The following is a 13,526-nucleotide window of genomic DNA, read 5'->3' as shown; positions in this document are numbered from 1 at the left end:
AGGGGGCAGGCACCTGCAACCGAAAAGATGGCGACCCTCTGATTGTGCCGCTAGGCTGTGTAGACAGGGCGCTACCTTAATACTGCATGCGCATCGTGGTACAGCGATGCGCTTGTATGTAAGCGGAGGGGGGGGGCAGGAGCCGACATGCGGGGCAGCCTTGCCCTGTGCTGGGTGGCCCTCCGCATGTTAAGGAAAAGAGTTGTAGTTTTGTGACTTTTCGTAAAACTACAACTCAAGATGAATTAGGCCCGTGGTTATTTGTTTATTTATTTACTTATTTTAATTTTAGCTTACTTATTCCACAAAAAAAAGAAAAAGAAATTTCACACTTAAAATACTGTTCCACAGTAATAAGGCATTTTTTTATGTTGTATATGCAGGTTGTCCACTCAAGTGGACATGTGTGTAACTTCTTTAGTTTTATTATTTTAAACTTTTTGTGTTTGTATAAGCCCTGCAAAACATTTTTAAATCCTTCATTAGTTTATCGTAAATCGTGCATGGAAAGGTAAAAATTCTCACCGAGTAGCTGCTAATTAACTTAGACTTTTAATTTAATTTTCTGCTTTATTTTTTAGGTTTATCAATTATATATTTTAATTTATCTTTGATGCTATGCTAATACTCCTCATGTTATTCTATTTTTTTTTTTATCTACTATTTTTATACCCAACCCTTTTTTTTTGTTTGCAATAGTGAAACTGTATTTTCATTTAAACACTGTTTATCCAGGTTACAGAACAGTAATTTTATGTCTGTAATATTAATAAAAGTATCCATTTCATTTTATATACTTTCTGGTATTTTTTTTTTTACTTACCAGGAGCTACAACTATTAGTAAGTAAAAAGCCTTGGACCTGTGCATTCACAGCTCATGTATAACAATAATGCCACTCTGGACCATCATCTAGCATTCACATTCATTTAAATGACAGAGATTTATTTGTTTCCTCAGTTTCCAGGATCCCCCCACTCTCCTTTGGCTGCTTTTCTGGGTGCCCTTTGGTGCTGCCCATAAATCATTTGAAGCACTGATATAGGTATAGCAATATTGAATTAGATTATGTGGGCATCTCTGCTATTTTTTTGGATTCATTGCTGTATAAGATTTGAATATCCTTACATTATCAGAGTGATCGAATGGCTGAATAGCAATATGTAAAAAAAATACTTTTGTTGTGTTGGATTTACAGCATAAATATATTTTAATCAAAATGAAATGCGTTAGCTGTATTTGCAAATGTTTCTCATAATTTACTGTAATCCCAGTATTTGATCTCTTTCACTGGATAAAGCAACTTTATTGCTATCGTGAAACATCACTTTTAGATTTTGGAACTTTGAAACTTATCATTGCAGATATATGGAAAGGTAACAAGACCTCTAACATATGTAATGTCTCTATTTCATTCTAATTTCTCTTCAGGCAGGAAAAAGTAGGTCCCTGCTTCCCCTCATGGCCATTAGACCGCGCCTCATATCAGTCACACTGTCCCAACATCAGTTGTAAGTTGGCTGGGATGGCGGAAAAACATGGTCAAACATTGAGGTGCATAGTGTGATCAGATTTCTGCGTCTAAAGAGATCAGCAGCTGAAATGAATCGCCAACTTCCAGCGGTGATAACGTCATGTTACAGAAACAGGCTTGGGTTTTGTGCACTGTCTTTGATATTGGCAGGCCAGACGTCCAAGATGAGCAGTGACCCAGATGGTCATTGGGATGTACATGGACCATCCTCCTTACAGCCCTGACCTGGCACAGAGTGATTTCCATCTTTTTGGACTATTGAAGAAATACCTGCGTAGAAGGCAATTTGCAACCGACACTGACGTTCAGCAACTTGTCATGTCCTGGCTTGAGTTGCGTGACACCGATTTCTTCTATGCCAGGATAGATGCCTTGGTGTACTGTTGTAACAGATGCTTAAACAAGTATGGGGACTATGTGGAAAAAATAATCTCTACCAAGGCCACATTGATTAAATGTGTATGTACAAGATGAATAAATTTACACAATGAGGTCTCTCTACCTTATTATGGAACCACCCTCGTATGTTTTCAGCAGCTTACCATAAAGGACCCCTCCTTCACAGCTCCCGGCCTGTGAGGAAATATGGGAGTCAGGGTCCATTCCTCAAGCTGCAAGCTTCTACCAACGTAGTCTCTGTACTGTGGATGTTCAGTTATTGTTTGAGAAGGCAGTTTTTTTTTTGTTATCTGCGTTCAGCTTTATGGATAAAATTTCAGATATTATTGCAAAGAACTCCGCCAATTAAGACCTGGAGTTGGATTCATTGTGTCCTTTTAATTTTCTGAATTTCACCTTTAATTCAGTTACTTATATACTTGTGTATGTAACTTTATTGTGCTTTATCAGGAATAATAGAGTTCATATTTTATTTAAATCTGAAAACTTGCTATTCGGTGTTTCAAACAGATCTATCAATAATCCCGCTAATAAGACCAGCTTCTATTAGCATGGTGGTAGTGTCTATGTAACTATAGGAGCCCCATACTTGGAGTTTGCCTTTTGCCTGGACAGAGCATTACTTTGGGTTTGATGGAAGAATGTTTATATTGAGTTCATTATGCAAAATATTCAGTAGCAAACATCTGTTTAACATGTGTGAGTAAAAGAGAACCATAACTCACCATTATGTGTCTGATTCCTTACATGGCTAGGTATATGAATTCCACCCTCTCCGTCTCCACTTAAGAAGCCACTTACTCCATCGTATGTGTGCAGTGCTGGATTTCAATATAAAGAATATATTTTTTATTTTCTCTATTTTATTACTTACCCTTAAATTTCTCTAGATGTTAAGCAAAGAAGAAAAAAAACATATATATATATATATATATATATATATATATATATCCATTGTAGAAGAGCCGCACTCACATGTCGTTAATAATCACAGTTGCTGGGGTGCAAAATCCAGGAACAGGTCCTATCAGAATTCAGAACAAAGTTCCACGATACATGTGCACAAATAAGGATGCACTCACCAGACTTCTCCAGGGTGAAATTGATAGATTTTAATCCAGACAGCACATACTCACAAACAGAAGGTCAACGTTTCGGCTCACAGCAGAGCCTTTGTCAAAACCAGATTACAAGGTTGCCATCTCCCTAGCACTGCTCTGAATAGTGAAACCATATATACCCTTGGTGCAGCCACACCCCCCAATCATCCAATTAGCAGCATGTACAAACAGGCCATCATTAAGCTAATATCAGCCAGCTGTCACAGGGTAAGGCCAAATACACATACACAGCACAAACCAGACACTAGAGATGAGCGGGTTCGGTTTCTCTGAATCCGAACCCGCACGAACTTCATGTTTTTTTCACGGGTCCGAGCAGACTCGGATCCTCCCGCCTTGCTCGGTTAACCCGAGCGCGCCCGAACGTCATCATGACGCTGTCGGATTCTCGCGAGACTCGGATTCTATATAAGGAGCCGCGCGTCGCCGCCATTTTCACACGTGCATTGAGATTGATAGGGAGAGGACGTGGCTGGCGTCCTCTCCATTTAGATTAGGGTTGAGAGAGAGAGAGAGAGATTGACCTGAGGCTGTGATACTGTAGAAGAGAGTGCAGAGTTTAGTGACTGACGACCACAGTGACCACCAGACAGTGCAGTTGTTTGTTTTATTTAATATATCCGTTCTCTGCCTGAAAAAAACGATACACACAGTGACTCAGTCACATACCATATCTGTGTGCACTGCTCAGCCCAGTGTGCTGCATCAATGTATATATATATATCTGACTGTGCTCTGCTCACACAGCTTATAATTGTGGGGGAGACTGGGGAGCACTGCAGTGCCAGTTATAGGTTATAGCAGGAGCCAGGAGTACATAATATTATATTAAAATTAAACAGTGCACACTTTTGCTGCAGGAGTGCCACTGCCAGTGTGACTAGTGACCAGTGACCTGACCACCAGTATATATAATATTAGTAGTATACTATCTCTTTATCAACCAGTCTATATTAGCAGCAGACACAGTACAGTGCGGTAGTTCACGGCTGTGGCTACCTCTGTGTCGGCACTCGGCAGCCCGTCCATAATTGTATATACCACCTAACCGTGGTTTTTTTTTCTTTCTTTATAGTCATACTAGTTACGAGTATACTATCTCTTTATCAACCAGTCTATATTAGCAGCAGACACAGTACAGTGCGGTAGTTCACGGCTGTGGCTACCTCTGTGTCGGCACTCGGCAGCCCGTCCATAATTGTATATACCACCTAACCGTGGTTTTTTTTTCTTTCTTTATACATACATACTAGTTACGAGTATACTATCTCTTTATCAACCAGTCTATATTAGCAGCAGACACAGTACAGTGCGGTAGTTCACGGCTGTGGCTACCTCTGTGTCGGCACTCGGCAGCCCGTCCATAATTGTATATACCACCTAACCGTGGTTTTTCTTTCTTTCTTTATACATACATACTAGTTACGAGTATACTATCTCTTTATCAACCAGTCTATATATTAGCAGCAGACACAGTACAGTGCGGTAGTTCACGGCTGTGGCTACCTCTGTGTCGGCACTCGGCAGCCCGTCCATAATTGTATATACCACCTAACCGTGGTTTTTTTTTCTTTCTTTATACATACATACTAGTTACGAGTATACTATCTCTTTATCAACCAGTCTATATATTAGCAGCAGACACAGTACAGTGCGGTAGTTCACGGCTGTGGCTACCTCTGTGTCGGCACTCGGCAGCCCGTCCATAATTGTATATACCACCTAACCGTGGTTTTTTTTTCTTTCTTTATACATACATACTAGTTACGAGTATACTATCTCTTTATCAACCAGTCTATATTAGCAGCAGACACAGTACAGTGCGGTAGTTCACGGCTGTGGCTACCTCTGTGTCGGCACTCGGCAGCCCGTCCATAATTGTATATACCACCTAACCGTGGTTTTTTTTTCTTTCTTTATACATACATACTAGTTACGAGTATACTATCTCTTTATCAACCAGTCTATATATTAGCAGCAGACACAGTACAGTGCGGTAGTTCACGGCTGTGGCTACCTCTGTGTCGGCACTCGGCAGCCCGTCCATAATTGTATATACCACCTAACCGTGTTTTTTTTTTTCTTTCTATATAGTCATACTAGTTACGAGTATACTATCTCTTTATCAACCAGTCTATATTAGCAGCAGACACAGTACAGTGCGGTAGTTCACGGCTGTGGCTACCTCTGTGTCGGCACTCGGCAGCCCGTCCATAATTGTATATACCACCTAACCGTGGTTTTTTTTTCTTTCTTTATACATACATACTAGTTACGAGTATACTATCTCTTTATCAACCAGTCTATATTAGCAGCAGACACAGTACAGTGCGGTAGTTCACGGCTGTGGCTACCTCTGTGTCGGCACTCGGCAGCCCGTCCATAATTGTATATACCACCTAACCGTGGTTTTTTTTTCTTTCTTTATACATACATACTAGTTACGAGTATACTATCTCTTTATCAACCAGTCTATATATTAGCAGCAGACACAGTACAGTGCGGTAGTTCACGGCTGTGGCTACCTCTGTGTCGGCACTCGGCAGCCCGTCCATAATTGTATATACCACCTAACCGTGGTTTTTTTTTCTTTCTTTATACATACATACTAGTTACGAGTATACTATCTCTTTATCAACCAGTCTATATATTAGCAGCAGACACAGTACAGTGCGGTAGTTCACGGCTGTGGCTACCTCTGTGTCGGCACTCGGCAGCCCGTCCATAATTGTATATACCACCTAACCGTGGTTTTTCTTTCTTTCTTTATACATACATACTAGTTACGAGTATACTATCTCTTTATCAACCAGTCTATATTAGCAGCAGACACAGTACAGTACGGTAGTTCACGGCTGTGGCTACCTCTGTGTCGGCACTCGGCAGCCCGTCCATAATTGTATATACCACCTAACCGTGGTTTTTTTTTCTTTCTTTATACATACATACTAGTTAAGAGTATACTATCTCTTTATCAACCAGTCTATATATTAGCAGCAGACACAGTACAGTGCGGTAGTTCACGGCTGTGGCTACCTCTGTGTCGGCACTCGGCAGCCCGTCCATAATTGTATATACCACCTAACCGTGGTTTTTTTTTCTTTCTTTATACATACATACTAGTTACGAGTATACTATCTCTTTATCAACCAGTCTATATTAGCAGCAGACACAGTACAGTGCGGTAGTTCACGGCTGTGGCTACCTCTGTGTCGGCACTCGGCAGCCCGTCCATAATTGTATATACCACCTAACCGTGGTTTTTTTTTCTTTCTTTATACATACATACTAGTTACGAGTATACTATCTCTTTATCAACCAGTCTATATATTAGCAGCAGACACAGTACAGTGCGGTAGTTCATGGCTGTGGCTACCTCTGTGTCGGCACTCGGCAGCCCGTCCATAATTGTATATACCACCTAACCGTGGTTTTTTTTTCTTTCTTTATAGTCATACTAGTTACGAGTATACTATCTCTTTATCAACCAGTCTATATTAGCAGCAGACACAGTACAGTGCGGTAGTTCACGGCTGTGGCTACCTCTGTGTCGGCACTCGGCAGCCCGTCCATAATTGTATATACCACCTAACCGTGGTTTTTTTTTCTTTCTTTATACATACATACTAGTTACGAGTATACTATCTCTTTATCAACCAGTCTATATTAGCAGCAGACACAGTACAGTGCGGTAGTTCACGGCTGTGGCTACCTCTGTGTCGGCACTCGGCAGCCCGTCCATAATTGTATATACCACCTAACCGTGGTTTTTTTTTCTTTCTTTATACATACATACTAGTTACGAGTATACTATCTCTTTATCAACCAGTCTATATATTAGCAGCAGACACAGTACAGTGCGGTAGTTCACGGCTGTGGCTACCTCTGTGTCAGCACTCGGCAGCCCGTCCATAATTGTATATACCACCTAACCGTGTTTTTTTTTTCTTTCTTTATACATACATACTAGTTACGAGTATACTATCTCTTTATCAACCAGTCTATATATTAGCAGCAGACACAGTACAGTGCGGTAGTTCACGGCTGTGGCTACCTCTGTGTCGGCACTCGGCAACCCGTCCATAATTGTATATACCACCTAACCGTGGTTTTTCTTTCTTTCTTTATACATACATACTAGTTACGAGTATACTATCTCTTTATCAACCAGTCTATATTAGCAGCAGACACAGTACAGTACGGTAGTTCACGGCTGTGGCTACCTCTGTGTCTGCACTCGGCAGGCAGTCCATAATTGTATACTAGTATCCATCTCCATTGTTTACCTGAGGTGCCTTTTAGTTGTGCCTATTAAAATATGGAGAACAAAAATGTTGAGGTTCCAAAATTAGGGAAAGATCAAGATCCACTTCCACCTCGTGCTGAAGCTGCTGCCACTAGTCATGGCCGAGACGATGAAATGCCAGCAACGTCGTCTGCCAAGGCCGATGCCCAATGTCATAGTACAGAGCATGTCAAATCCAAAACACCAAATATCAGAAAAAAAAGGACTCCAAAACCTAAAATAAAATTGTCGGAGGAGAAGCGTAAACTTGCCAATATGCCATTTACGACACGGAGTGGCAAGGAACGGCTGAGGCCCTGGCCTATGTTCATGGCTAGTGGTTCAGCTTCACATGAGGATGGAAGCACTCAGCCTCTCGCTAGAAAAATGAAAAGACTCAAGCTGGCAAAAGCAGCACAGCAAAGAACTGTGCATTCTTCGAAATCCCAAATCCACAAGGAGAGTCCAATTGTGTCGGTTGCGATGCCTGACCTTCCCAACACTGGACGTGAAGAGCATGCGCCTTCCACCATTTGCACGCCCCCTGCAAGTGCTGGAAGGAGCACCCGCAGTCCAGTTCCTGATAGTCAGATTGAAGATGTCAGTGTTGAAGTACACCAGGATGAGGAGGATATGGGTGTTGCTGGCGCTGGGGAGGAAATTGACCAGGAGGATTCTGATGGTGAGGTGGTTTGTTTAAGTCAGGCACCCGGGGAGACACCTGTTGTCCGTGGGAGGAATATGGCCGTTGACATGCCAGGTGAAAATACCAAAAAAATCAGCTCTTCGGTGTGGAGGTATTTCACCAGAAATGCGGACAACAGGTGTCAAGCCGTGTGTTCCCTTTGTCAAGCTGTAATAAGTAGGGGTAAGGACGTTAACCACCTCGGAACATCCTCCCTTATACGTCACCTGCAGCGCATTCATAATAAGTCAGTGACAAGTTCAAAAACTTTGGGTGACAGCGGAAGCAGTCCACTGACCAGTAAATCCCTTCCTCTTGTAACCAAGCTCACGCAAACCACCCCACCAACTCCCTCAGTGTCAATTTCCTCCTTCCCCAGGAATGCCAATAGTCCTGCAGGCCATGTCACTGGCAATTCTGACGAGTCCTCTCCTGCCTGGGATTCCTCCGATGCATCCTTGCGTGTAACGCCTACTGCTGCTGGCGCTGCTGTTGTTGCCGCTGGGAGTCGATGGTCATCCCAGAGGGGAAGTCGTAAGCCCACTTGTACTACTTCCAGTAAGCAATTGACTGTTCAACAGTCCTTTGCGAGGAAGATGAAATATCACAGCAGTCATCCTACTGCAAAGCGGATAACTGAGGCCTTGACAACTATGTTGGTGTTAGACGTGCGTCCGGTATCCGCCGTTAGTTCACAGGGAACTAGACAATTTATTGAGGCAGTGTGCCCCCGTTACCAAATACCATCTAGGTTCCACTTCTCTAGGCAGGCGATACCGAGAATGTACACGGACGTCAGAAAAAGACTCACCAGTGTCCTAAAAAATGCAGTTGTACCCAATGTCCACTTAACCACGGACATGTGGACAAGTGGAGCAGGGCAGGGTCAGGACTATATGACTGTGACAGCCCACTGGGTAGATGTATGGACTCCCGCCGCAAGAACAGCAGCGGCGGCACCAGTAGCAGCATCTCGCAAACGCCAACTCTTTCCTAGGCAGGCTACGCTTTGTATCACCGCTTTCCAGAATACGCACACAGCTGAAAACCTCTTACGGCAACTGAGGAAGATCATAGCGGAATGGCTTACCCCAATTGGACTCTCCTGTGGATTTGTGGCATCGGACAACGCCAGCAATATTGTGTGTGCATTAAATATGGGCAAATTCCAGCACGTCCCATGTTTTGCACATACCTTGAATTTGGTGGTGCAGAATTATTTAAAAAACGACAGGGGCGTGCAAGAGATGCTGTCGGTGGCCAGAAGAATTGCGGGACACTTTCGGCGTACAGGCACCACGTACAGAAGACTGGAGCACCACCAAAAACTACTGAACCTGCCCTGCCATCATCTGAAGCAAGAAGTGGTAACGAGGTGGAATTCAACCCTCTATATGCTTCAGAGGTTGGAGGAGCAGCAAAAGGCCATTCAAGCCTATACAATTGAGCACGATATAGTAGGTGGAATGCACCTGTCTCAAGCGCAGTGGAGAATGATTTCAACGTTGTGCAAGGTTCTGATGCCCTTTGAACTTGCCACACGTGAAGTCAGTTCAGACACTGCCAGCCTGAGTCAGGTCATTCCCCTCATCAGGCTTTTGCAGAAGAAGCTGGAGACATTGAAGGAGGAGCTAACACGGAGCGATTCCGCTAGGCATGTGGGACTTGTGGATGGAGCCCTTAATTCGCTTAACAAGGATTCACGGGTGGTCAATCTGTTGAAATCAGAGCACTACATTTTGGCCACCGTGCTCGATCCTAGATTTAAAGCCTACCTTGGATCTCTCTTTCCGGCAGACACAAGTCTGCTGGGGTTGAAAGACCTGCTGGTGACAAAATTGTCAAGTCAAGCGGAACGCGACCTGTCAACATCTCCTCCTTCACATTCTCCCGCAACTGGGGGTGCGAGGAAAAGGCTCAGAATTCCGAGCCCACCCGCTGGCGGTGATGCAGGGCAGTCTGGAGCGACTGCTGATGCTGACATCTGGTCCGGACTGAAGGACCTGACAACGATTACGGACATGTCGTCTACTGTCACTGCATATGATTCTCTCAACATTGATAGAATGGTGGAGGATTATATGAGTGACCGCATCCAAGTAGGCACGTCACACTGTCCGTACTTATACTGGCAGGAAAAAGAGGCAATTTGGAGGCCCTTGCACAAACTGGCTTTATTCTACCTAAGTTGCCCTCCCACAAGTGTGTACTCCGAAAGAGTGTTTAGTGCCGCCGCTCACCTTGTCAGCAATCGGCGTACGAGGTTACATCCAGAAAATGTGGAGAAGATGATGTTCATTAAAATGAATTATAATCAATTCCTCCGCGGAGACATTGACCAGCAGCAATTGCCTCCACAAAGTACACAGGGAGCTGAGATGGTGGATTCCAGTGGGGACGAATTGATAATCTGTGAGGAGGGGGATGTACACGGTGATATATCGGAGGGTGATGATGAGGTGGACATCTTGCCTCTGTAGAGCCAGTTTGTGCAAGGAGAGATTAATTGCTTCTTTTTTGGGGGGGTCCAAACCAACCCGTCATATCAGTCACAGTCGTGTGGCAGACCCTGTCACTGAAATGATGGGTTGGTTAAAGTGTGCATGTCCTGTTTTGTTTATACAACATAAGGGTGGGTGGGAGGGCCCAAGGACAATTCCATCTTGCACCTCTTTTTTCTTTTCTTTTTCTTTGCATCATGTGCTGATTGGGGAGGGTTTTTTGGAAGGGACATCCTGCGTGACACTGCAGTGCCACTCCTAAATGGGCCCGGTGTTTGTGTCGGCCACTAGGGTCGCTAATCTTACTCACACAGTCAGCTACCTCATTGCGCCTCTTTTTTTCTTTGCGTCATGTGCTGTTTGGGGAGGGTTTTTTGGAAGGGACATCCTGCGTGACACTGCAGTGCCACTCCTAGATGGGCCCGGTGTTTGTGTCGGCCACTAGGGTCGCTAATCTTACTCACACAGCTACCTCATTGCGCCTCTTTTTTTCTTTGCGTCATGTGCTGTTTGGGGAGGGTTTTTTGGAAGGGACATCCTGCGTGACACTGCAGTGCCACTCCTAGATGGGCCCGGTGTTTGTGTCAGCCACTAGGGTCGCTAATCTTACTCACACAGCTACCTCATTGCGCCTCTTTTTTTCTTTGCGTCATGTGCTGTTTGGGGAGGGTTTTTTGGAAGGGCCATCCTGCGTGACACTGCAGTGCCACTCCTAGATGGGCCCGGTGTTTGTGTCGGCCACTAGGGTCGCTAATCTTACTCACACAGCTACCTCATTGCGCCTCTTTTTTTCTTTGCGTCATGTGCTGTTTGGGGAGGGTTTTTTGGAAGGGACATCCTGCGTGACACTGCAGTGCCACTCCTAGATGGGCCCGGTGTTTGTGTCGGCCACTAGGGTCGCTTATCTTACTCACACAGCGACCTCGGTGCAAATTTTAGGACTAAAAATAATATTGTGAGGTGTGAGGTATTCAGAATAGACTGAAAATGAGTGTAAATTATGGTTTTTGAGGTTAATAATACTTTGGGATCAAAATGACCCCCAAATTCTATGATTTAAGCTGTTTTTTAGTGTTTTTTGAAAAAAACACCCGAATCCAAAACACACCCGAATCCGACAAAAAAAATTCGGTGAGGTTTTGCCAAAACACGTTCGAACCCAAAACACGGCCGCGGAACCGAACCCAAAACCAAAACACAAAACCCGAAAAATTTCAGGCGCTCATCTCTACCAGACACACACATAAATTGATTTTAAAACAACTCATTGTGGCCACACAAGGAGTCTAACATCGTGTGTGGAACGCACGCCGGTATAGTGACCCGCACGGCACTTCCTGTGAGCCGCGCATCACTTCCCATCCGGCGTTGCCAAGTAACGGCGCCGTGAGTAAAGCAGACCACATTAGCTTATGTAAACCACATTGGAGTGAACAACCAAAGTATCCACTACAGATCCTCATATAGGCCAGATACATAATCAGGATAAATCAATCGATTACCTAGCAACCTGTGATATTTGAGCTGCCACAGGGATTTCTATACCGCATCACTTCCGGTCGCTTGTAGCCAGGCAACAAATACCCAGTTGCTAACACAAATTACGTTAACCTCAGATTGAAAAAACATTGTGCATAAATGTACACGGCTGTATATTTTTTATTGAGTTTATTTTTTAGATTGAGTTTATATGTACTCCACTAGGTTTATGTGCATCTCGTGATGCGATTTTTCCTTGTGGTTTTTATAGGTTTTGGGGATCTATGTTTAGCACTATGTTTAGTCATTTTTAAATGTTTATACTTGCAATGCCCTGATGACTATTCTGATGGGTGCCTGTGTGCTATTGGTGCAGCCCGCCTGTTAATCATACTATCGATTGTGACATTCCTGTTTACTTTGGTAGTAAGGGGATAGGGTTGGTTCTTGCTGACCCTTACATATGTTTGCTATATATTGGGGGAGTTCAACAGCTGTGTACATTTATGCACAATGTTTTTTCAATCTGAGGTAAACGTAATTTGTGTTAGCAACTGGGTATTTGTTGCCTGGCTACAAGCGACCGGAAGTGGTGCGGTATAGAAATCCCTGTGGCAGCTCAAATACCACAGGTTGCTAGGTAATCGATTGATTTATCCTGATTATGTATCTCGCCTATATGAGGATCTGTAGTGGATACTTTGGTTGTTCACTCCGATGTGGTTTACATAAGCTAATGTGGTCTGCTTTACTCACGGCGCAGTTACTTGGCAACGCCGGACGGGAAGTGATGCGCAGCTCACAGGAAGTGCCATGCGTGTCACTGTACTGGCGTGCGTTCCACACACGATGTTAGACTCCTTGTGTGGCCATAATGAGTTGTTTTAAAATCAATTTATGTGTGTGTCTGGTTTGTGCTGTGTATGTGTATTTGGCCTTACCCTGTGACAGCTGGCTGATATTAGCTTAATGATGGCCTGTTTGTACATGCTGCTAATTGGATGATTGGGGGGTGTGGCTGCACCAAGGGTATATATGGTTTCACTATTCAGAGCAGTGCTAGGGAGATGGCAACCTGGTAATCTGGTCTTGACAAAGGCTCTGCTGTGAGCTGAAACGTTGACCTTCTGTTTGTGAGTATGTGCTGTCTGGATTAAAATCTATCAATTTCACCCTGGAGAAGTCTGGTGAGTGCATCCTTATTTGTGCACACATATACTAATATATATATATATATATATATATATATATATATTAGTATATGTGTGTGTGTGTATAGTCAAAGTGAGAGGGGCACTCTGTGGCAATGTCAAACAGCAACGTTTTTATGCAAGCTTCAGGATACAGGCAGCAATGTTCCTGGCAGCCATGTGCATATTATGTGTATATATATATATATATATATATATATATATATATATACACATAATATGAGGGATGTCTAGTGACTGTGAGGGTGATATTTATTACCAGTTGCTGTGGTCTTTGAACGGTCCAGCCACGGGCCGAGGTCGACAGACAGG

At 43.7% G+C, this 13,526-nt stretch overlaps 1 protein-coding gene across 2 annotated transcripts in view; it reads right to left on the bottom strand.

Annotated features, from left to right (window-relative positions):
* The window catches only part of PKD1L1 (polycystin 1 like 1, transient receptor potential channel interacting), a 608,224-nt gene that overhangs the window by 453,510 nt on the left and 141,188 nt on the right, over positions 1-13,526 (bottom strand). For both annotated transcript variants that reach the window (XM_063922691.1, XM_063922693.1), the window contains exon 14: positions 2,658-2,753. In XM_063922691.1, coding sequence (XP_063778761.1) covers positions 2,658-2,753 — 96 coding nt within the window. The remainder of the gene's footprint in view (positions 1-2,657; positions 2,754-13,526) is intronic.

Source organism: Pseudophryne corroboree, chromosome 5 (genome assembly GCF_028390025.1).
Source record: "Pseudophryne corroboree isolate aPseCor3 chromosome 5, aPseCor3.hap2, whole genome shotgun sequence".
Taxonomy (NCBI): Eukaryota; Metazoa; Chordata; class Amphibia; order Anura; family Myobatrachidae; genus Pseudophryne; species Pseudophryne corroboree.
The sequence above is the reverse complement of the archived record's forward strand: the minus strand, read 5'-3'. Positions and strand labels throughout refer to the sequence as shown.